At 37.7% G+C, this 25542-nt stretch overlaps 1 protein-coding gene across 3 annotated transcripts in view; it reads right to left on the reverse strand.

Annotated features, from left to right (window-relative positions):
- The window catches only part of LOC128872538 (fasciclin-3), a 431525-nt gene that overhangs the window by 27780 nt on the left and 378203 nt on the right, over nt 1–25542 (reverse strand). For all 3 annotated transcript variants that reach the window (XM_054115343.1, XM_054115342.1, XM_054115345.1), the window contains exons 2-7: nt 8466–8792; nt 6566–6700; nt 5903–6091; nt 5263–5447; nt 4010–4151; nt 1092–1205 (exon numbers count right to left, since the gene is read on the reverse strand). In XM_054115343.1, coding sequence (XP_053971318.1) covers nt 1092–1205; nt 4010–4151; nt 5263–5447; nt 5903–6091; nt 6566–6700; nt 8466–8792 — 1092 coding nt within the window. The remainder of the gene's footprint in view (nt 1–1091; nt 1206–4009; nt 4152–5262; nt 5448–5902; nt 6092–6565; nt 6701–8465; nt 8793–25542) is intronic.

Below are 25542 nucleotides of genomic sequence, written 5' to 3' on the forward strand. Positions count from 1 at the left end.
AGAGTTAAACGTCACTTCTCCCACGTGGTAACATTTTCTTGTTATTTTCTTGGATCGTAAGAACAGAATTTTCCAAACGAATTGTTTCTACACCGGTGATTTTTTTTCATTATATCATCGTGTTTGTGCCAAAAGAAGTGGTAAGTTTGACCACTTGGTAAAAGTCTCACGGACAAGAGAAATACGTACGAGCACAAATCTAAACATGTGATTACGTGCTACGTGTTTATTTCTCGTAGATATAGCAGGAATTCTTCAAATTGTTTCATTCTATCGTATCCTTTAGCAATTATCCCGATTTGAATCGTCTATCGAACAGAGAGCAAATTTCTTGATTTAATTTCACTCGGTATTACTCTTTTCTTTTAAGACAATGCTCGAATTGAAGGAATCTCGATTCACTCTAATTTATAGCACTTCGATGTCTCATTATTATCTATGAAAGTTCTCTACTACATTCTTGCAATTAATTTAAAGTCCAAAAAATAATTTCTTGAGAAGGATAGATAAAGCTCGAATTAGATTGCACAATATTAGAATTCCTACTGTTGTACATTTTTCTTCATCACTGTATGCATAATTGAATGTCTATCGAACACATTGATTTGCTGCATTCTGACTTGTCTCAAACCCTGCACCGTTCGATAAACAAAAACAAATATAATAACTCAACGGCGAGAAGTATCAGCTACAAGGCGAACGCTATAAAAACAAATTAATTTCATACATGAATAATATCAGGATACCTACGGCTAAACATTAAACTCACTTTTTATACACCGATGTGGAGTGACACAAAGATAATAATAAAAAAAAAATATGTTATCATGTATGTATCATCTATGTACTTTGTTCGTGCAACTAATTCTCTCTGTCGGCTCGTAACAAGGAGAATTGTTTTGCATTTCACAAATACTGATCCTGTTTCAAGTAAAATTACATTAAGTCGGGTTATTATCAAATAACGTATTATTCTATTGTTCGTATGTAATTAAACAGCAAAAGTACACGAAAACTCGCCAAAAGGGAAGGGAATACACGTGGCTCGGACGGAATAATTAATGAAAATTGTTTAATCGATGCGTACTCACCTGCGAAGCACCAGCGTCCAGTCGCGCGGGCAAAAATTAGTAGGAAAACGATGAGAATTAGCACCAGGGCCCCAACGACGATGCCGATGATGGAACCAGCGTCTAAATCAATGTCTGAAATTTCATAGTAAACTATTTTGAAACTTGGGAATTTTAAACAAATTTTCACATCGTCTTATCTAAGCAATTTAAATTCATTTGATCCCCGTATTACTTTCATAACATAAAATTGTCCATGTAATCGTGTTCATTTTTATAAGTACTTTCTCATTGTAAATAAAAAAAAGTTGAAAACTAATTGACTTGATCATCTGTGAAGAATTCTGATTTGTAATGTTGTATATGAAATGGAATTTATGTGTTGTATTTTTCGTAATTTGTATAGTGAATTGTATGTAAACAAATATTCGTTAGTATACTAATTATTATAGCTGTATAGTGTTCTATACAGTATTGGAATATTACATAGTAATACACAGAGTGTCCCTAAAGTATGGATATACAAGGAATCAAAAATATTTTTCCAGACATGATTACAGACTTTAGAGACACTCCGTAGTGTTCTAATTTCTTTAATTAGAATACTAATATTGTACTCAAAATGTGGATCCATCATGCGCCAATAACCTAATGCGACTTTTAATTTCCTGACATTTCAAAAAATTGGGAAAAGCCAGCCGTGACGAAGCTTTAACATATTCCAAAGCCAATAACACTATGTTTCGTTATATTCAATGACAATATAAATATATTTTAATACGATTGTATCAACCGCCAGCAGCTTCGTATGTTTAAATTTCATTTTCTTTTGTTCACGAAAACGAGGAAAAGCCAACTTTGGCGTAGCTTAAACACGTTCAAGAAACAACAAGTACTGATTATATATGTATATGCATATCGTGGAACGTTAAACAGAGAATTGCAGAACAAGCGTGAGTAATATCGCGCAGTGAAAATTAAATATATTCGAGAGGAGTCACCAAAAGCGTTTGAAGCCTTTTGCAATTTCCACACGGTCGACACAAGATGAAAACTAATTCTGATGCAGAAATGTGCAAAGAAATCAGTGCCGGGAGCATGTGTTTAATATCGAGTAAGCGTCAATTCATATAGAGGCAATCGCACAGAAATTTGTTCGCTTTTTGATCAGTAATATAGATCTGCCATTCGCGGTTCCAGTGATAAGGATAATAACGTTACGCATACTCATGCCCAGTAGCGCCGAGTTCCATTCATTCGGTTGCCATGAATACAGTCTGATTTTTTTAAACGAAAGAACAGTATAGAACGTGTGAAGTGAAATGTACTTTTCGTACAAAGCGTAAATAAATGTACGAGGACCAGTCACGTAATTGAAATATATTTTGATAACATTTATAAATATTGATTTCAACAACACTTGGTATAGATGATTATCGCAGTTAAATGGAAATGGTGTGTACTGTTCATATTATTTTTATTATTTTCGACTTCCTGGATTTCAGAATAAATTTTATAAACGAATGCTGATTCTTTTCTGTAGCATAAAGAGACTTTAGTGTGTGTGACTTACAAAAACCATGTTTCAAAGTGACACGGAATATGTACCATACAATAATGTAATATTAATATTTAATTTTGCATAAATGTACGTACACAGCCTGGGTTCCTTTAACGTATGTTTTTCATATCTGCATACGCCATGAATGCATAAAATTCACGGTCTCGTAACGAAGAGTACCGATGCAACCAATAATTTCTGAATTTAAATAAAAAAATTAATGTAATTGCAGCGTTCGTTACTTTTAATACAAACTGCAATAAACATCTTTCTTTTCGCAACGCGTAATAATAATTCACGTGACCGAGTTCGTAATACATCGCGTCTAGAAAATTTTATCACAGAAGAAAAATGATGTACATCGATGAAATTGTTCTAGTTACGTGAAACCTTAATCTTGAAAATTTGTTGCTACCACTTTTCACCGAATTTATTCACAAAATATTGTCGATGAAAATTGCAGTCGACAGAAAAAGACTCCGCGACAAGGAACGCGATAAAAGATTCAAGCTCAATCGCGTTCTCTGAATAATAAATGGTTCATCGTAACCCATCATTTCCGGTTGTATGGAACTCCGCGCGCAGGCAACTACATCGACTACTCACGTATAATAATTTGAAAGAATGACATTACCTAGTGCGTGCACGTGTTCGGAGAGCTTACCAAAGAAGTGAACGAACCCTGCCCCTGCGTGAGAGCATGCGATAAAGGATCGATATCGTTAGAAACACACAGCACACGTACATGTAACACACAGAAATAATCTAATTCGCGTGTTTTGGCGAAACCGAAAACATAGTGACGATCGACAGTACGTGAAGGTGACAATGAACGTGACGTGATTCGATAGACAGCGTGTGAGAATGCACGATTGAATGGAAGTGACGAACACGAAGTGCGTGAACTAGCATGATCGACAACTACCAGTGAATTCAGATCATTTTTATTATCACCCCTTTGCCCTGTGATACTAAACGTTCGCTAGTGATCTGACGTTTAGTTGGAAAACTATTTTCTTCCGCGTATTTCTTTTTCCTTCAACCCTTGGCCGGTAGAATATGATTATTAATTTTTTACAAGGCGAACAATCAGATTTTGCGAAGGCCAAAAATGTTCCATCTTGGAACACAAATCCAAAGCCCAAACCAAAATTATATAATAAATTTAAAGACACATCGTTTGCTGGAATATTCATGCTTGTTTATCAGTTAAGAGTTGAAGGTTTCATTTATTTTATCTCGATAAATGTAACTTATTCTTTTCGGTTTTCGAACCTTAACGTCATGTAAAATTCGCCACGTTCCGTACTCTATTCTGGTGCAAAGTGTGAGCGAGTGATTTGCGATACTTTGGACGTGAACATTTCGACAATTTTACCTGCTGGTTCCGTGGAAGTCGACAAAACGATACGGTATTCGGAAGCTCCTTCGTCGTTGCGAGCTTCCAGGATGTACTCCTTGTCCGTGTCAGATTTCTGAACGCTGTCGATCGTGAGGATCACGCTCCACGCTCCTCTTCCCTGCAACAGCAAATTTCATTGTGTCGTTTGAGCCAGGAATTCTCAATGGAGAACAAATCATTCGCCCAGCGAGCCACGAGTAAAAAGTTTAAAAGAAATGAGAAGCTACCGTGAACAATATTACCATACTCTTGTACTAATAGTTACTCTATATAATATGGTTAGAACAGATATAACGTATAATGATTTTTGGTCAAACGCGACGGCACGAAATCGTATAAAATTATAATTTTCACAAAATTAAAGTTTGCTACTTTGAGAATTATTAAGAATTAAGAATCTATCCCATTGATTAAGTATCTAAGTTAATTAAACTTCTCTTTCATCTTTAGAGTCTGTTTGGATTAATGTTCTATTACAATTACATATTGCAAGTATTTATTCGAGTTAACTAGTAATTGTTAATAAATAATCTTCGGAAAGCACACTCGTGCCACCAATAAATTGCTCCTTAAATTTGTTTTCCTATCGGTTTCTGGTGTTGCCAAGAATAAAGAATCCTTAGACTGACCTGATTCTTAATTATAATGCACAATACTATTATTTTTATCGAACAAGCAATCGTTCCACATTTCGAATCCCATGTTATTAGATGCACAGACAGGACACGTAATTTAGTAACTCAAAGGGACGTTTCTAGAGCTTTCTTGCAGATATAACGGTTTCACCTATTGAAACGATTCCGATAATCGAATTATTTCAAGCGATTGCCTCTGCCGATTTGTAGCGTCCGGATTCGAAGGAATTTCATTAAGTCCCTTTGATTAGCGAGAAACTTTCAAGTCAACGCTATTGTAGTAAAAATGCTAAGTGCACCGTAGCAAATCGATGCTCTGGAATGCGGTACCTTTGTCCCATTACCTTTAAACTTGTCCCCGTCTATTTTTCGTTCGTTCCCCAGTGTGACCATCGGTACTTGAAATCCGTATTTAATCGTTTGCAACGCTGTCTCGCTCTCTGTCGCGATGCTATTTCTATATTTATGTAATTGCACGTCCATTTTACTAAATTTATGGATACAGGGTGTTCGGTAACTGGTGATACGAGTGAAAAGGGGGCGATTCTACATGAAAGAATAAGTCGAAAATATGGAATACAAATTTTAACTTACCAGATCGACAGCGGTCGAGGTTTCGATTCGGTTGCTTTCGTCGGGATGACCCTCGGCGATCTTTTCATCGTTTACTCGCCATAAGAAGTGAGGTCTAGGATTCGCATAAACGGTCACGTTCACGATCCCCTCGCGTCCAATTACATATCCAAAACGCTCGATGTTTGGCTGCGGTTGTGGAGGATCTGGTAAAAATGAACAACAATCGACGCTTCTGTCTTAGGAAAATTTAGAATCGTCACTTCTAATTCAATCAAACTCGTAAAAACTTCCGAGTGAAAAGATTTAATGCTTTGAGAACGTGTTTCCTATCTATGTATAGACAAGATAGTTGATTGCTTTCTACTCTTCCTATACTTTTATTTATTACAGATAAAGATGCATCGATATTGCTTTCAAATGGCGTTAATTTTTTTTCATAAATACTACGAATTAATTTAACCGAGATATGATCAAATTTAAGGTTGTACAGGGTTATCAAACGATTCCAGAATCCATATTTGAAAAGAAGATTTTAAGAAATTGTGTTAAATGAAATTTCTGTTGACGAATTGAATTCTATCTGTTCCGTTTTATATTGTTCACTCGAATTTCCTGACGAATTCGAAATTACAGTGTTAACGAAAATTGTGCTGCTTACAGAATACTTGCAACTGCATAGTCGTTTCCTTGGGCCTGTCAAGGGCGATGTGACTTGCAACGCAACGAAGAACTTTGCCATTATCGGTCCAATCCAAGCTTCGCGTGGCATTCTGCACGGCCAATGAGATGTCGTCTACGTTCGAGTCGTAAATCGTGGGTCTCTCCTCGTTGCCAATGGGTTCATCGTCTGATTATTAGAAACGGGTATATATAATACGCACTTGACATTAATTGAATCAAAAGATTAGAAAGATTTTCTATTAGATATATATTATATTTTCAAATTGCTTTATTTTCTTTTGGATTCTCTACAGTGAATATTCAAAATGTCGACCATGTTATTTCATCAATTTTAAATTAAATTTGAATTTACGAAATTTTGTACTACTGCGGCAGCTTTATACCGAGTTTCTTCGTTAATATTATACAATTAACAATATTTATTCGATCATATATTCTTACAATATATATATATATATATTTGAAAATTCACTGAAAAGGAGTTTACAAAAGGAAACATTTTCAAAGTTTATATATTCAAAAATAAAACCACAGGCACGTTTACTACGACTTCATGGATACCCCTATTATTATTCTCACGTGCAAGACGCAAGCTTAAGATTTGAATGTAAAAATGTCTGTTACCCCAAGAGGTAATTACCAAGGAATAAGGAAACGTTCGCTGCTGGTCGTCCGGATGGCGCGCTGCAACTCACTTCCAGTTTCTCTCCTTTCCTGTAGGTATTTCTGCCGTATGAACCAGGACTCGCGTGAAGTTCAGGACTCTTCGGGGGTTCTGTAAATTGAGTTGGCGGTTTTCATTCCTTTCGTCGCCGCGTTCAACTCCCATGAATTTATCGCGAGATCAAGGAAACAGTTTAAAATTAGTCATCAGGAAAATTAAATAACGATGGTGGGAATTTTAATCCTTTGCACTTGGAATCCTTTGTCCCCTCTGAGGGGACATCATAGCTCTAGCAAACTTTGTTAACGATTATATAGAATAAGCCTATAAAACAGGGATTTTCAATGATTATAAAAATGATAAAAAAATAAAACTTTGATCCTTGTCGTTGCCACAATTGCCTCTTACTGTGTAAAAATTTATGTAAACTATCATTACAATAAATTACATGGTTCCATAGTCACACTATTTAATACGACGCGATTTCAGTTTGCTTGTTTTGCAACGATATGGCTCCGAGCACACAGGGTTAAACAACAGTTGAATTTACAAAGAAATATTTACGACGAACATCCCGTCTTAACGAAAGCTTGTCTTCATTAAATTCTTCATTAAATAACAGTCCATTAATTTCCCTCTGGGGATCGAATGTGCAAATACTTATTTAAATTTTCTCGAAGCAGCTCCAGCGCTCGATCATTCCACGCCACAGTCATTTATCTTTATCGACTTTATCCGAAACAGTAATATCCTTTCGGGCTCTCTTATTTCTCCGCCCGTAAGTAGTTTTCTTAACGAAGATTGATTAGTTCTCGAATTTCTCCTACTTTGCCTCCTGTAATATCTCTCTTCTCGCGGAGAAACACTTTCCACGGACAACCAAATTTATGAGGCTTAAGGGATTCTTTTGTTTATTTCAAACAATTGACGTGGAATATACAATAATCGATTGTGCATGTATAAACATATTGAAGTATTAAGATTTTAGATTCGGTGTGGAAAGTAGGCCACTTCGTAATTATTAATCGTCTCGATGGAAGAAATGAAATTTTGTATCAAGGATGTTACTATTATTCATGGACACGGCGTTGTTGAGAAGACTAAAGTAGATAGAATCAATAATGTTACTAAAAAATTGACGATATGATTGAATGAATGAACTATAAGTAGTAACAAAAGCGTAGCTCTAGTTTCTAAAGATAGTTATTTCCAATGATAACGGATTCAATTGGCAAGTAAATAATGCATAACATTTTCCACACGGTACTGGACACTCTGAATGGTTCAAATCGTAATATGAAAATATGGTGAAACTATGAAAAGAAATAATTTCTTTTTCCGTTCCTGCGAGCATAGGACTCTTAATAAAGTAGAGCTCGTTAGAGTTGACCATTGGAACTTTTCTGCATAGAAGAATGTTCGAATTTGAAATTTCATTTCTAAAGTTGTGGGACGTAATAAAATACAAGTGTAAACCGCAGTAATGAGTTCAAATTCTACGTGGCTACTATGAAAGAGAGAAAATCGAAGCACGTAAGTCTGAACGAAAAATTAAACATCGTGATTAATATATGAATAGTAACGAGTTGACTATTGATTACTTTTTCATGAATCCGTGAATTTTGATTAAGTTACACAAACAAGTTCAATGGCACATATTTCATTAATTAATTTCCAATTGTCTCCAAACAAAATTTTAGTTTAGGAATATTCGCGAGAATTAGTGCGATAGTTAACGTGTTGATATAGAAAGTGATGTTTAAGTACACTCATATGTTTTTATATTAAAACTACTAATATAGAGAATCACTAAAATGAGAATCACTAAAGCTAGACCAATGGGAGCGACGGTTACATCAATTTAAGCGATACGTACTGGCAACAATGATTCTCACAGACGCCTGTGCCTCCGCCCGATTGTCGGTTGGTGTTACAGTGCACTTGAAAATTCCGTCATGGCTCTCCTTGATCTTGGCGATATTAACCCCGCATTGGCCTGTCTCGGTGCCTTCTCCGTAATACTCGATACCATCTTCGGGTGGCTGTCCTTTGGACAGAACTATGCCACCAGCTTCTCCAGGTATCTCGACACGGCATACTAGAAGTGGTCTACCGACTCTGCACAAAATTTGCAGACTCTCCCCGAGCCGCACCGCGGTCTGTCGTTTAGGTTCGATGTCCACGATCAGGTTCGATTTCAATCCTGAAACAACGGAGAAAAATTATTAGATCACGATTAAAGAATGATGCGAAAAGTTTTCCAAAAGGGATTCTAGAACTTTGGTTTTGGTAATGACATACACTGCTCAATGCAGGGTATTTCACCGACATCATCTGTCTCATGTGTATTATAATCGTGTGTACTTTCATATAAAATAAACAAATTGAATACATTCCGCACCATTTGTGTTTTATTAAAAGGCAAAGCACCTTTTGAAAAATCTTTTACAAATTATTCTCCATTTGTATGTAGTTTGTGATACGTTTAAGTAAATAGACATTTCATCCCTTATTTTGAGGGTAGTCTTCATTCCTCGAAATGAATGTCAACAAATAAAGAAATACATCGACATCCCATTAAAGGATTCGCATAAACGAATACTAGCGAGGTAGGAGATCGAAAAACAATTCTCGACCCGTGTCGCGCGGAGGAGCTTCCGCTCGTGCAAGATTTACGAGACAAAAAGGAAGGTTGATTAAATCCTAAACCCCGTTCTCATCGCTCGCACGGTGCTCGTGTATTTTCCCTGTTCCGACACGGTTCGCGAAAGTCAGCCGACGAAGTTTCTTTCGCGCTTCCTTCATTGCTCCACTTCTCTCTCCCCTCTCGGCCCTCTTCCCATTTACCCGTACCACCGCCAGCAATTAGGAAATTTCAATATTTTAGTTAACCTTAGTTCCGTCTTACCGTCTTCATTCGAGAAAATTTGACACGTCTTCTCGAGTAATATTTCAATCCAACAAGCTGAAGTTAACTCAGAAAACCGATTCATGCTTCTAAAGGGAGAACTTTTGGCTGGCTATGCCAGACGATCGACGAAAAACACGAATTTCATTTATTTTGGATATTTTTAGAATTTCTGAGATCAATGGTTACATTGTTTAATTTTTCCAACGTCTTGTCTTGATCTCAGGTCCGCTTCAACAAATTTGTATGTAATATTTAAGAAAATATAATATAAAACGTAGAAAATTAATTTTTATTTGCTGAATTTGAATTTCTTTAAATTGACCGTACAAATCAACACTCACGCTCATAGTAAAAAGGAAACTCAAACTATTAATAATAGCATGTGATTTCTAAAAACTCGTTAAAAAGAAAAGTCACCGAAATTACTAAAATCAAAGAGAAGAGAAAAAGAAATGATATTAATCAAACACCCTCGCCATCTGGGGATAATATCTTACATCTCTCGACCCTACCTGACAGTTTCTCTAACCTTCTCCCATAACTCAAAACTCAAAAAAAAAAAAAAAAAAAAAACTAGAGAAATAAACTGAAACCGAACCCGAAGGAGTTTCCTTTCGTCTGGGGCCGTCATCCCCGCCGTTTTACCGAAACTTTTCGTAATTGTGGCGGTGTGTAGTGGATAACGAGAACTAGCAGGCGGCCGACAGTCTGGTTGCACTGTAAATGAACAAAAGTTTCGACGCAAAAAGCTTGGAAGGTATCGACCTACCCCCGACGCCATCAGAGGGGTAGCCAAGAGGTGAGAACGTGTACCAGCATTCTCCATTAATAACTGTATTGTCAAACTGGTGTTCGTCGTTTTCGCGTACACGGGTCGCATTATAAGAGGGTGTTTGCGCCCTCGAACCACCCTCGAATCCCTCGTCTCGCAACGGCATCGTTTACCTCGAGAAATCCACGGGGTGGCCAAAGTTTCCTGGTATTTTAATACCGTACGATAATTAATTGTTCATCCGGTCACGCGGCAGGGAATTGTTCTAAAATGTCTGAAAGGTAATCTTCTAATGGCTGGATAAAAAGCTCTACTTTCGACCTCCTTTTTTCGTCCCCTGTTTCAGATTATAATCTGCGCACTCGCGATGTAAACGTGCTTCGTTGTAAGAGGGTTTGGATATTATAGCAAACGAGATTTAGCTGGGTTTCGGAGTTCGTTCGAGGAGCATAGATTTTCTGAAACGTGTTACATGTGTTACTGAAAAGGAAAATTTACGTTTCATAAAGGATAGCTTTCCAGTTTTATAAAGAAAAGGTTAAAAAAATAATAGGTTATAAAAATAAAAGAGCAACCTCTTTACGTCGCTGTAAAAACTTGAAATCGTAACATTGGCGGGCTCTTGGTCTGATTCGTCGTCCGTTGACGTATGCGTCGCATGACAGGTGGAGAGATTGCGCTTAAGAGGGTGTGCTCGAATTACGTTAGAGGTTTACAGGCAGCATCAATCTCGCGTGAGCTGGAAACACTGCTTCCCATCGGGCCGAATGCGCCCGATCCCGTACACGAGATGCCATTATGATAATGCACCCGAAGAAATATGATAAACCGGGCGTGGCGCGAGTAACGATTATCATATTTCACAAGACACGCTACTCGAACGCATCGAATAATAACTACCCGCGAATTGTATCGGCGGTTCTTGCCTCCTAGCGTCGCGAACCGACTGCTGATGAATGATGAGCTGCCTGTTTCTTTTCCGAGCTCACGAATGTACGAAGTAAGTCGTCTGTGACAGTACACCCTAAAATATCACCGTTGTTTTTGGCCGCGGATGCGTCTCGACAATTTATGGTGGCAAATGGTACGGGAATGGTCATTTTTTCCCACTCGATAACAGAATCAAATCAAACAAAGCAAAAGATATATTCTTGTTGCTCGAAGTCTTTAAACTATTTCTACCAAATTATATTTGAAAAATTTCAAAATTCGCAAAAGTATAACTCTTTGGCTGTAAGCCATATTGGCCTAATATTCGATCTGAAGAGGATTTTTGTGTGTTATATTCACACTTGTATCAACAATTTTTTATTCGATACATAATTACCATTTCATATTTACAACAATGATATCTTCAAACGTAAGCTAATGAGTAAAGAGTACAGGCCAATAATATACCACGGTTATTGCGACGTTGCCGCTCTTAGTAAGCTGTGCATTAATACATTATACATGAATGCAGTAAATTATGTCGCGAGAAGATGAACGAAGTTATTACTGCGACCGATGAAAAACTATCGCAAACTTTTTCTCTCGTGCTCGCACAACTTGGGACGGGGCATTGCCCATGGATGTTGCTTCTTCCTTTTAATTTATTTAGAGCACTTAATTAAATCCCGTCTCCATTCATTCGTGATTGTAATCCCGCTTTTTTTTTTTACTGCGACGAAGCAAGATGGAACCTTCGTTCCGTTCAGTGAAAGAACTTGCTAAGCGATTTCTTTAAAAGAAAGAAACTATTCGAAGCTGATTGGTCGGGGCTGAAGAGGATAGAGTTTCGTTTCAAACTGTAGACGCTGATCAATTTAATAATTTTCTTCGTTGATTTCTTTAAACAGAGCAACTCCCGATGTTTTGAGAACATTTGAACATTGTGTCTCTGTCAGACCTCCAAGAATTATGGGTTAAATGAAGAAATCCTTAAAATAATGGAGTTATTTTATTATATTTTCGTGTGTATCTACTGGCCACGTAGAAAGTTCGTAGCTGCGTATCTTTGCTATAGTTATTCTTTGAAAATTATTTACAGGATACTCTTTCAGATAGACTACGAAGTTACCCAAAAATGAACATTAAAAAGACTCTATTTATTATAAAATAACGCGATGAATGCAATTACGCAAAGACAATTTAGACAAATTCTCAAATGGTACAAGTAAAAACAATCAAATAATCAAAGTCTAACAAGCATTCGTCTATACGTACAGACCACATACGAGACCATAAGTGGGAGCGCGGCTGGCCATTTACAAATCCACGCAACCCGAGGATACGCTGTGTTAGGCGAATGCATTCGAGATTCTCGTGGCGCAAGGGTCCAGACATGGCGATCGTAAACCCATAAATCTCATTTGATTTTCCGGTCATCAATTTGTTACATGGCTGACGTCGCGATCTAATTTGAAGTACCCCTCCTCCTGGGCCTCTGCGTTTACCCGTGGAGGACCGCGTATTCCGAAAACCGCAGCAACAGATGCGATGATTTGTGGACAGTGGCGTGCATCAGCGCACCCATGAGCCTGATGCACTTTGCACGCGAACATGCTGCTACCCGCGGCATCAAATTGCCACGGTGCTCGCCTATAAATTAACCCTTTCGCTGTCGAATAAGACGATGAAACACAGTCCGAAAAGTTACTACTTCTTCGACGATTAAAATCAATCGTACTTTGTTACGGGTCGATTGCGTACGCGTAGGTAAACTACGCATCGTTGCAGGGAGACATTCGTGTACGAATCGATGTCGACCAGTCCAGAAAGTAGAATGGCGTAAACACCTGCGTAAAACGCGCGAAATCCGCGGTACCCGCGAGGGAGTTTCACTCTCGAGGAAGCAAGGGGCAACTTTCAGACGCGTTCTAAGGTTAAGCCGCGTTTCTGTTTAAAGTTCTCCGTTCGGGGACACGGGCAAAGAAAGCGCACACAAAAGCGACCGACCAATAATCATGGTCGGTACGTTCCCACGAGATGCTACCCTCGGAGCCACAATTTTCTACGCTGGAGGGCGGACAAAGAGGAGCAGACAAGCGGACTGGCAGCCGATTCAATTTGCCTGCCGATTCTTCCACTCTCGGTTTTTCCCTTGCCCGAAATATCGCTCGTAAACGCGACCTCTACGCCCAGGGATTTCTCTGGCTCTCATTTTTTCTACATTAAAGGCGAAAGCACCGCGTCCTGTTTCAGAATGTATGTAACCGCGAACGGGGACGAAAAAGGGCAAAAAACCGAGAGGAAATACAGAGCCGCGTAACACGAACGAGAATTCAAAGCACAGGAAACACGACGTGAAATATAATTCTCGCTAATGTACGGGGCAATTAAAAAGTTACCTACGGTCGTATAATATTCGTAAGTGCGAGTGGAGGCGTTTCGATAAGAAATAATCGTTTGTTTAATTGAGGATAGAATCACATTTTGTTGAAAAATAAAATCAATTTTTCCTTGCTCTGTTAGTTGTCATTGGTGAATATGCACATCGGATCTTCCAAAATAATGAAATTGTACAAGGATTTCCAAGAAGGTGCTATAAGATTTTATTTTACTTATCGGTTAGTAATGATCTGGAACATTTTTAGAAAAAACGTCTACCGTTGCCCGCTCGATGTAATATTACAGCAAAGTCATATTCTCGGTCATTGCTTGAACAAATATTGTTATATAATTATTGTAACTGTTGTCAGAAATTAATTTTTAGTTATTTCAGCTACCAGATATAACGATATAGAAAAATTTCCTTTTATGTTTAATTGTAAAATATAATGTTTAATGTGCGTTGTTGTAGAGATCGTGGAACTCTGTCTAAACCAAAGATAAAAATAATGATAAATATTGAAATGAATTTTTATCCGTTAAGTGAAAGAAGCACCCTACAATTAGGCTTACGAAACATTTCACGAACTGAATAATTCATAAATTTATTTTGGTTGCCATGAATATTATTTAGTCTAGACATTTTTTTACCGTGGAATATTCTTCTACCTCTCGCATCAGTCAATGTAACAGACCCGTGGAAATTTACATTCTTTTGAAAAATTCATTTCCACTTCCGCGTCGATTCATGCTTACATATTTTCCTGGGACGAGGTAAATTTCAGAAAGCATTTACGCCCCCGAGGGTTCCACGAAGCAGTGATCCAACCGCCAGCGACGAATCTTTCTAAAATTCTACTTTTCCGGGTGACATAGTAACACGGTGATATAATCTCGGTTGTACGAAATGAAATGTATTAGCCGCGTACATAGACAATTTCCTGCTGATTTCCAATTTTCTCCTTCGTCCCTTCAGCTCTTGTAATATGTAGGCCACGGGGTGACGTGAAATGAAATACAGACGAATAAAACTGAGAAAATCACGGAGAAAATATATTGGAAGTATTCAGACGTTAAACAAATTTGTAAATAAAATGCGAAAGTCGAGATATTAGATAAAATATTGTTTATGCAAATCCTGGATAATTTATAGAGGTAAACATGGATATCGATTCGTTTTGGATAACTATTTCAGCAAATGTATAAAATGACTGTACTTTTTAATGAAATTATGCACTTTTAATATTACACGTGTGTTATCATGCATTGAAAAATTAATTTCACGGTCTGAATATCGTGCACGTTTTGTCAATTATTTATAGAATATTCCTAAGGATCTTGGCAGTACATTAAACACCAATGTACACGTATGATACCAAATGGCATCGTTAGTCCAGAAAGGATTAGAGCGGTGGCTGAACGGTGCTTAAAAAACGAACGATAATTCGAAGAAAAATTTGAAAAAATTACTGATGAAACTAGAATATAGGAAGACAGTATGCTTCGAATGAAAACAGAGAAAGAGGATAGATAGCAGATGTTGGGACACGATATAGCAGCAGCAAACCAGTGCGGTCAGCTTGCATGTGCAGGCTGCAAGGGGTGGAACTAATCCAACCCGGCACTTCTCGTATTAGATGATATTCCCTAACATTGCTAATTTCGCTTCGTGCGGCGCGCTACGAAATATACGAGGTTCCACTCTACACGAACAACCCCCTCCCTCGTACTCTCCTCCTACCCCACCTGGGTCATCGCATACTTGTAGATGAGAGGACGAAACTCGATTTTCGTCGTAATCAGACCGAAGTGCCAGCGTTGCGCAAGGCTTGGACGTCAAAATTCAAGCCAAGGATGCATTCAAGGGACGCGTTAACCGTGAATATTAATTATTATTTGAAAAATATTGACACCGAAGAGGATGTATCGTTCAATTTTTATTTACCCTTTCCTTGCGGAGAATTTATGAAAATTTTTAGAGGAATTAAAATTTATTAGATACTCATAGGAAGCTTTATGCCTGAAAAAATAACTTGTATCTTTATTATTAAATAACTAAACCTAAAAATACTTGTATCAAAAGAAGCAGTAATAAAATTGCTTTAAATATATAAAACGATACACGGACACAACGTTTTTACGATATACAAATATCTGAGAATCTACCCTGCACATTCGGCCAGGCCAAATTTACACCTTTTTATTGAATGGACATGCCTCTTTTCCGTAATCGAAAAACTCATACACGAGAAAAAAGGACCAACTCTTTCGGGAGTATATAATCGACGATAAACTTTGGAAAAGCACGAAAACAAATTCAAACGGTATAAATCGAACTGCTGGAGATTTATAAAAATTTCGACATTCCCCCGATAACAGGACGGCCTGTCCGCTGAAAAATTGCGTCTCATTTGCTTTCGGATGGAGGAGGAGGGGAGAGGGGGTCGAAACGCGCGGAAAAGTATTAAACCGACGAACAAGCATATGCAAAAAAAGACTTGACAGGAAAAGTTTGCGCTGCACGGGGAGGATGAGAGGAAACACACGACTATCGAGTACGCTGGGAGAGTAGCTCTCTATGTTTCCAATCCCCAGAGCTTTTTCCAGACCAACCGAGCAAGGAAAAGGGTACATCATTCAACCCCTGGAAAATAGAGCAATCTTGTGACACATGGGAAATCCATGCATTACCTGTACGGTGTGCAGTTACTCACGAATGCATTGCATTTTTGCCTGGGTGTTCCCGACGACTGACTTTAGCACCGAAAGAGCCGCGATCAGCAAATGGATGCATTCGTCCATTCACAAAACTCGTATTTGATGGCTTAATGACAACTGTCGCGGGGTTAAAAAAAAAAAAAAAGCTCCGCTCGACGTTTCGACAATTAGCTGCATGCGCAATACCCTGAAACGGTTGGAACTGAAAAGATTTGTGTGGAGGAGCAAACGCGAATTTATTCTACAGGATTTGTTAATGAACTCGATCAATGCATAAATTTTATTTGATCTTTCGAGAAAGATATTATCCCTTAATGATTGAAAATTAAAAAGCGTCTATCGTTTGGATTGGCTCCAGAAGTTTGTCACAGAAAATCACAATCAATGAATCATCAATGGATCATCGAGAATGGTTACAATGGAAGCGTAAGAGAGATTTATAACCTCGTGAAACTGTTCAGAATTGTAAAACAATGGCTTCAAAAAATGACACGTGTGATAACATTAATTTTTTATCAATGTTTTCATTTATCCGAATACGAAGGCCAGTTTCGATATTTTAAATGGAATACTTTAAATGTCACTCCTGAATATTTGTAAATGTTTTAAATCGAAGTAGCAGAATATTTATCGATTATTCGTATAATAATACGTCACTTTTGATATTAAACAATATTCGTTTGAAAAGTACTCGTAATAAATGGTGTCGAAATTGGATCACTTGCTCGATATTATCAACAAAATAATTTGTAAATCTCTCCTGGATTCGAGTGTTTTTAGATGGTCCCGTTTGAAACCAGAAGTGCAGGATTTATCAAATTGACGTTAATTTTTGTGAAATTGAAGTAACTTCTTGATGTTGTACAAATTTCATTGGAAAACTTTCAATATTTTAATTCGAATAATTTATACGACACTTCTGATTTCGAGAGTCTTTAAATATTCAATTTTTAAACGAGTGCTGCATCGACCAAATTGACATTGATTTTATCTTTCAAAATTTTATTTCGTATAACTACAATTTATTCAATTTATATAACCATGTTTATTTATATTGACAGATATTTATATCGTAGGAGTCTAAACGAAAAATAAGGCACGGGGATTCGAAACCACGATCCTCGGATCCACAGTCGAACGCTTTACCTACGCGACCAATCCCGTACTCTACGTTTCGTGTTCTTATTTGACTCCTTATTGTTGGGTATGGGAGGCGCGGACACTACACTCGGCCTTCCTGAATTGACATTCATTCGCCCTCGAATGTCCGTTTTCTCGGGTTTCGCGTCTCAACAACAATGCGCGCCGCGCCCTCTTTCGCGAGTGTACTCCCCTCTCTCTTTCTCTCTCGGGTTTCGCGTCTCAACAACAGTGCGCGCCGCACCCTCTTTCGCGAGTGTACTCCCCTCTCTCTTTCTCTCTCGGGTTTTGCGTCTTAACAGCAGTGCGCGCCGCACCCTCTTTCGCGAGTGTACTCCCCTCTCTCTTTCTGGAACGTTGTTCTCTCTCGACGCCTCATTGTTGCCCGCTCCACCGTCCTTCGCGTGGCATTGTTGTTCATCGTGACTCACCGTCACTGGCCGGTCCTCTGCCGCTGTAACCCCCCATCCCGGACGAGCACCCATATGTAGGAGTCTAAACGAAAAATAAGGCACGGGGATTCGAAGCCACGATCCTCGGATCCACAGTCGACCGCTTTACCTACGCGACCAATCCCGTAGCCTACGTTTCGTGTTCTTATTTGACTCCTTATTGTTGGGTATGGGAGGCGCGGACACCACAATATTAATACGTCCACCGTGTTTATGCCGCGCGCCGTATTTCGTTATCGCAAAACAAAACCTTAAATCCCCTTTCGGGAGCCTTTCGTTAATACCAAAATTAACCAACGAGCGGTGAACGCCACTAATTAATTCCAATAATCGAAATCAAAAAGGTAAATATACCAGGACGCGAAGAAGATCAACGGAGTCGTCGTTTCGTTTAACGCGTAATCTCGGAATATTTAATTGGCGTACGGGAGTTAATCTCGTAGTCGTTACATCGCATTAAACAAAACCGACGCATAAATTTTTGACGAACGCGCGCTGATTCGATCATAATTACCATCGCGTTGTAAATCGTACTTCATGCACGAACGTTATAAATTAGTTTCCTTGGTGGTAGGGGGATCGGGAAGGGGAGGGATGGGCAGGTGAGGGTGCTGCGTTACATCAGGACGTGTGTACTCGACTAATTAGTCATGATCGAATAACGAGGCGGCATCGTTAATAATCATTCAAATTAATGCGGCTGGGAAATGATGATCGTGCGTTTTGTACGGTATCGGTCGATGAAAGCTAATAAATATTTTGTAATTGCTCGATACACAGCGTCGACGGGTGCACTCTCTGCCTCTTGGTTATTGATTTTTAATTTTAATTAACCCCCGGCCCCCTCAGCATCCCCTTCGTTAGCCTGTCGCTGCAAGGAAGCACGATAAACGCGATATCCGATGTAAATGCCATCGATGTGCGCGAAATCGTGTGATTTTTTTTTTTTCCAAAAATATTATTCCCGCGAAACGTTTCCTCGGAACCGCTCATGAATAATAATAATAAAAAAAAAAAAAAAAAAAAAATTGAAATTCAACCGTAGCACGCAGAATTGCCACGCCGCGAACGTGTTCCAACGAGTCGAGATTACCTGTAATCTCGATATCCAGCAATTTTAATAAATTCTTGTAACTCGATGAGGAGTGGATATCTCCCTCCCTCCAGCTGATATTTTGTACACGTTACACGGTTTAAACGGCGCGAAAAACAATTTATTTCAAGGGAAAACATTAAACGAAACGGTATCGCCAGAGATTTTTGCGAAATACTGCGAACCGGCTTTGTGATTTATTTAAAATCACAGGGTGAAACGAAATGTAACAGGTTTTCAACGAATATTTATACTTTCGAGGGAAATAAATGTACTCACGTGGAAAGTAATTTCAAAATTAACAGCGCAGTTACTTTAAACGGGATTTGAAATAAGAGTAATTTGATGTGAAATTACTCTTTGACGCGAAGAAATTCTTTCGTTATTATGAGAACATCATGCTTTATTGCGATTCGTTCAAATTAACTTCCTGATCGTCCTCAGGATAACTGTTCATTTATTACAAAATTAACTTGAAAATGAGTTATATTGAATTGCTGCATTATGTCTCTTTTTTTGTATCGAATCTCTTGTTATATTCAATAAATATATTTCATCTTTTTGTACTTTATCATTGAGTCTCATTATATTTAATGATTTTATTATATACCTGTTCTATGTATTGACATTAATCAAAAATTTAATCAATGCATCACAGATATTCATCAACAATTCATCGCAACATTTTACCAAACAAATAAAAAACACGTTCACCTATGTCAGCAGTCAGCATGAAGTACGAATACTTCCACGACTCGCTGTACCACCTGAAAGGTTCGAAATCAATTTTCGACGTTGATGGACAGCGAAGAGAGTCGCAGAGCGGCGGCGAAATGATAACAACAAAATGTCCGATCACGAGGAAGAAATCTCGTGAACTGGAGCGGCAATCTCGATGGAACGGTCACAAATCTTCGGGGAGATTAAGGTCGGTTTACACGGCAGTAAATCAACTCATCATCGGCGGTCCGGTTCGTTCAGCGGTGACACGATCGACCGCCCGCCCCCGACCATCAACCCCCTCTTCGATCGTGAAGGCGTTTCGCAAAGGAAGATCGACTCGTCTCGAGGCTCGATACCAGAGAAAACGTCATCGAGCCCTACCTCGTCGCCACGGAGCGAGCAAATCGGTTTTCCCCGGACCGATGATGGCGTTGGAATCGAATTACGCAAAATGGATTTCGCTATAAATAACTATCGCGTGTCTCGTCGGACCGGTTCGTGATCGTCCAAGAGCTTTTCACACTCGTCGCTTATACGTACTGCCCCCGCCAGTTTTAGAACCTAAAAAGGGTGGTCTGGTAATTTTAGATTTGGAAATGACTCTTTGTGATGAATTTTCTTGAATCAGTTATTTCGGGTAAAAGTGGGATGATACTCGGGAATTTTTTCTGATGACACTAAATATCTAATGTAAAATTTGGATATGTGTATCGAAAGTACGTATTTCGAAAGGTGTTTCTGCAACCTTGTAGGTAACCTTCTCCTATCGATATTATAATAAAGGATTCTCTAAAAGAGGTTTGAGAATATTATACTTAAACAACGTCATGTTTTATGTTCAATAGCAATCATGTCTACTTCTATGTAAACTGTACAAAAATCAAATGTACTCCATACCAAACCTGATACTATATTAATCATTTTTATGTAGAGGGCGATTGTTCAAATTTCGTGAACTCTGTCTCGCCAATCAGAACGCGTAAAACGAGCTGGGGAAGGCAATTTCGCCATATTCGAGGGCAAATTCGCGGGTCCGAGTGAAATTCGACGAGGGATAGTTTGGAGAGGGTACGAATTTGTTTGAAACGCGTTGATAGTTGGTTTAATTAGATTTATGACGGGGTCGTTTGGTAAAGTAAGAATACGGGAGGTCGGTGGATTGCAAACAGAAAAATGGAAGTCCAGTTTGCGAATTTTTAGCCGCATGAAACGCTATGGGAACTTCTGCTTTGGACGTTGGGTCGTTAGCCGCACTTTTTGTTTCTGTATTACAAAAACGAATGGAATCTGGTATGGGGATCGAGAAAGAGTTTTTGAAAAAATACCATATTTAGATGTGGTCCCTTCTGTTGAGAGTGCTGAGAGGCTTTCAAACGTGAAACGAAAATCGTGCAAACGCAAAGGGTCCCTATTAAAAAGTCCTGGATGAATAGAAATTGCATGTACTGTTCGTTCGTGCTCGATTTTTAACGCGTATGTATGCGGTACGTGTTCGCGGAAAAAATGCAATGCAGTTTTTATCGGGTTCGCAATAAAAGAAGGCGTTGCAAAAATAATAGAGCACGACAAAGAGAGACGTATTGCCAAGTCTATAATCCGGGAAACGCGTGTTTTGCCTGCAGCTAATACTAGAAAATCCGAGGCGTACATATTTTACAGAATACACGGAATTTTTGAGATCTCTGCAAATTGATGCCACTTATATTTTACAGAAAATTTCAACTAGATATTCTTTTTACATACTACCGAGTTTTATCCGGACCTGGTAAGCTTTATATGTTTAATAACCGTGATAACAAACAATTTCTACCACTAAATTAAATTGGAAGAAATTATATAAAAAAAAGCCATTTATATAGTTTTGTAATTTACTTCACTTTTAGTCAATTTTTTAATACTTTTTCTTACAAGTCTCCAAGATAATCAAATTCAATGTAGAACATTAAAAGCATATACTTTATATAAAACCAACTAATTCCATCGTCGGGGAGATATAACATATTATAAACATATTATTTATATAACGTGTACATCAGGTAGTATTATATAAACAAATTGTTTTTAATATACACGTAAACTTTACGAATAATCTAGAATAATTAAAAATTCACATTAAAAAATTAAACAAAGAAAGAAGTAATTCCTACACCGAATCCATAAAAAATTATTCTACAATTTTATATCAAGCAGATTATGTTACCCCTCCTCCCATTACTTGACATTATTATTACTTTCTATTCGTTCACGCCAAGCGATCTATTTTCACGTCCCGTGGTTTCGTATCGAATAAATTCATAATTGTCTTTGCAGGATCGAAGTTACACTCTTACTATCCGACAACTTTCGACACTCGCACAATTCCTGTACTCTATGCTCGATAACAGAACGACGATAGCACTCCATGTTCGATAATAGAGCATTCGGTGCGTTCCAAAGTAGGTCGGCAAGACTGCGTATTTCCGACAAAGTTCGTTGCCGTGCCAGTTATCACAATCTCCGTGTTGTTTCCTTAAAATAGCGATGGTTTATAGCACTTCTCGTAGCTGCGCTTCCTTCCACTTATTCAAGAAGTTTGGCGCCTCTGTTCTGCTGCCATTGCTGGCAGAGACATCGAGTGTTTCTGTTCCGAAAGCATTCGTGCACGGTTCGTTAAACCTTAACAATTAAACGTCGAGAGAGAATCTTCGAGCCTTCTGTCCTGGATTTTTAACAATACCAAGTTAAATGCTCCTTCATCAAGATAGCAACGAAATTTTCTGTTCAGCCTTGTCAGCCTACTCAAATGCTTTTCGCAAATTAAATCCCTTAATGAGATAGTACCAGTGATAATTTTTTTTTTTTTATTTTAATCAAATAATTACAAATTTTGTAATATATACGACGTTCAACTATTAAAAGTTTACTTAAATAATTCTTTAATCTGGGAATAAATCACTATGAAAAATAGAGATTTTTTCTACTTTTCTCTCTTTATTCTGGACTTAATATTCGACTGAAATTCTGCCTATAATCCAAGTTTAACAAAAGTTTACTTAAATAATTCTTTAATCTAGGAATAAATCACTATGAAAAATAGAGATTTTTTCTACTTTTCTCTCTTTATTCTGGACTTAATATTCGACTGAAATTCTGCCTATAATCCAAATCCTCGACAACAAAAGTAAGATGTCGGCCTGGATGGAAGGCGCATTTGTTTCAGGCATTTATCCTGGAACGCGATCTCGACTCGAGTGTTAAATTATGATTCGTTGTCTGCACGCTCGATGTGGAACCAAAGGTGTAAACACGACCCCAAACATTATCGTTAAGCTCACGCAACAGCAAGGGATGGGAAAGTGGACGCAATTGGAGCTGATGGCGCTTGTTGTGGCATCATTTTCCAACGGGCGACAGGCCTGTGTTTTCTCCTAATAACCATGTTCATTCTTTCACGATACTTTGCACGCCGAGAGTTATCATTAAGCATCGCGTGCACCTTCGATCCGTTCGATACAAATTTACCATTTTTCCACGGAAAAAAAATATCCATAGTAAACACGACACGCGATTTCTTCAAAAATTGCTTATCATTTTCTGTTTATTGAGCTACTTTTTTTTTTGTGAAGCTCGGGTCGTGAAAAGCGATGAAAACGATTTGATTTTCAAGAAATGAAAATTAAAAGAATTAATTAGATATGTAAGACGGTTTTTCAATAGAAAATACATACTAGAAGTATCTGTAGGAGTAAAATTAATGGAACGGGATAATGACTGATGCTCGATGTTAAAGAAATAAGACTCAGGAAGAAGGTCTTCCCTAATTGAATGCCAGTATCACAGATCATTTAAATTTATTCTGAAACTTGTCAAAAACTTGCTCGAGACCAGCTAAGATTTCCTTGGAAATTCATCGCGTTTGTAATTCAAGGCTGTCCAGAGAGTAGTTTCGGTGTTTACACAGATTCATCGCTGGCCTGATTCACAATTAATAGATCCAACACGATTCTCATTCAAGCTTTAAGCTAGATCTAACCAAAATCTACTCCGGCTTTCAGCTAAGCCAATAAACTGAATTGGATATTAGCCAGCGTCCCGCTTGGCTCGGCGTTAAAGTAATTCATGTTTAACTAAATAAAAACCAGGTAATTCTCTAAATAATAGCTACGTATGTGCTGTCTTCGACTCTGTGAACAAAAGAGGAAATATCAGAATCTGAATTACCGTTACCTTCGTTTTAATTATTTTTTTTATTTTAAATTATTTTTTATTTTAATATTTATGTAACTGTTTTAAATTAAAATTTAGGAGCGAGGACGTTGAATAAATAAAATGAACTGAATATTTAAAAATATTTTTACCTATTTTGTTTCATTAGCTTCATCATAATTCATTCAATCGCAGAATAATTTGGTACCATACCCAATAAAATTACCTCTGAAAAAGCTTCAAAGGTATAAAATTGAAACCTCAATTTCTCATCATGATGTTGTTTTGCAAATGAAAATATTGTTTCGGAAAACCCAATTACCAACTCAATTTGTTCGAAACATTCGCACAAAATTGCAGAACCGACTAATTACTTCATAAGTAATCCGTTGGGTAATACACGATTTCGATAATGTCAATTTCATTTAATGGGAAGCAGTTAATGATACTTTCAAACATATTCGTATTATCAGCAATTTGAACGCGAAGTTGTTATCGGTACTAGTTCACAAATTATAATTTCACCATTAATTATGATTCGCGATTAATTTGGAGTCTTGTTTATTAACTTGTTGTTTTTCGTCAAAACTAATCACGAATGAGAATATTTACGGTAAATTGAACCTCGCGTGAAATAATAGCATTTATTTAAGCAACCAGCGTGTAGTAGCTTGATTTATTGTATCAGAAAATACAAGCGAAAATAAATTGATATTCGAGCAATTTAATCCAAATAAATATCTGTTAAATTCAATGAATTAATTTTTAAATTAATTTTTACTTCATGGAATTTTATATTTATTTCATTTTTATTTTTATTAACTATTTTTATAAACATAAAGCTGTAGAGTGGATTTTTTTCCATTAAACAAGCGTTCTATTATGGCTCAAATTCTGAAAATTGATTTTAATAATTCCTGAAAATAGAATTACACGCGGTAAACAATTTTCATTCGATTCGTGTAAAGTAAAATAATTACTTTGCTTGGAAACAACAATTGGGTTGTCAAAAAGTATATGAATGAATAGGACGTTCACTTTAATGGACAGCAAAAATAAAAAAACACGGTAAACAATTTTCATTCGGTTCGCGTAAAGTAAAATAATTACTTTGCTTGGAAACGAAAATTATGTTGTCAGAAAGTATATGGATGAATAGGACGTATACTTTAATAGACAGCGAAAAACAATTGCCGTGCGTGCCTGGAAAAATTTCATTAAATCCTTGGAACAAAAACTCGAGAGTTCGGTAAAGAATTTAATTTTCCTCATAGAAGCATTGTTGAACCCTCCATCGTCTCGAAAATGGAAAATCGAGCCGAGTGATCATTGAGGCCATCCGAGTGCATCGGAATTGGCAGCGTGCAACTCGTATAAACATTAAAGTGAGTACAAAAGACTAGCGTAATCAAGGGTCGGGGCGACGTTTCCCATGAATTCCATGGTGTATTACCTTTTTGACGAGGGAAATTGCGTGCTCGCACGTTTGTTCTCAAACTTTTTTAATAAAGAATTTGTTGTCGGCAATGGGGCTTCTCTTTCGCCATGGAATAATAAGAGTTCCGAGGTTATATTACGTCAGTGATAAATTGCTGGAAGCCGCTAATACAAAGACACCGAGTAGATTCTGGGGAAACAAAAGCCTGCATT

This window comes from Hylaeus volcanicus, chromosome 2, assembly GCF_026283585.1.
Source record: "Hylaeus volcanicus isolate JK05 chromosome 2, UHH_iyHylVolc1.0_haploid, whole genome shotgun sequence".
NCBI lineage: Eukaryota > Metazoa > Arthropoda > Insecta > Hymenoptera > Colletidae > Hylaeus > Hylaeus volcanicus.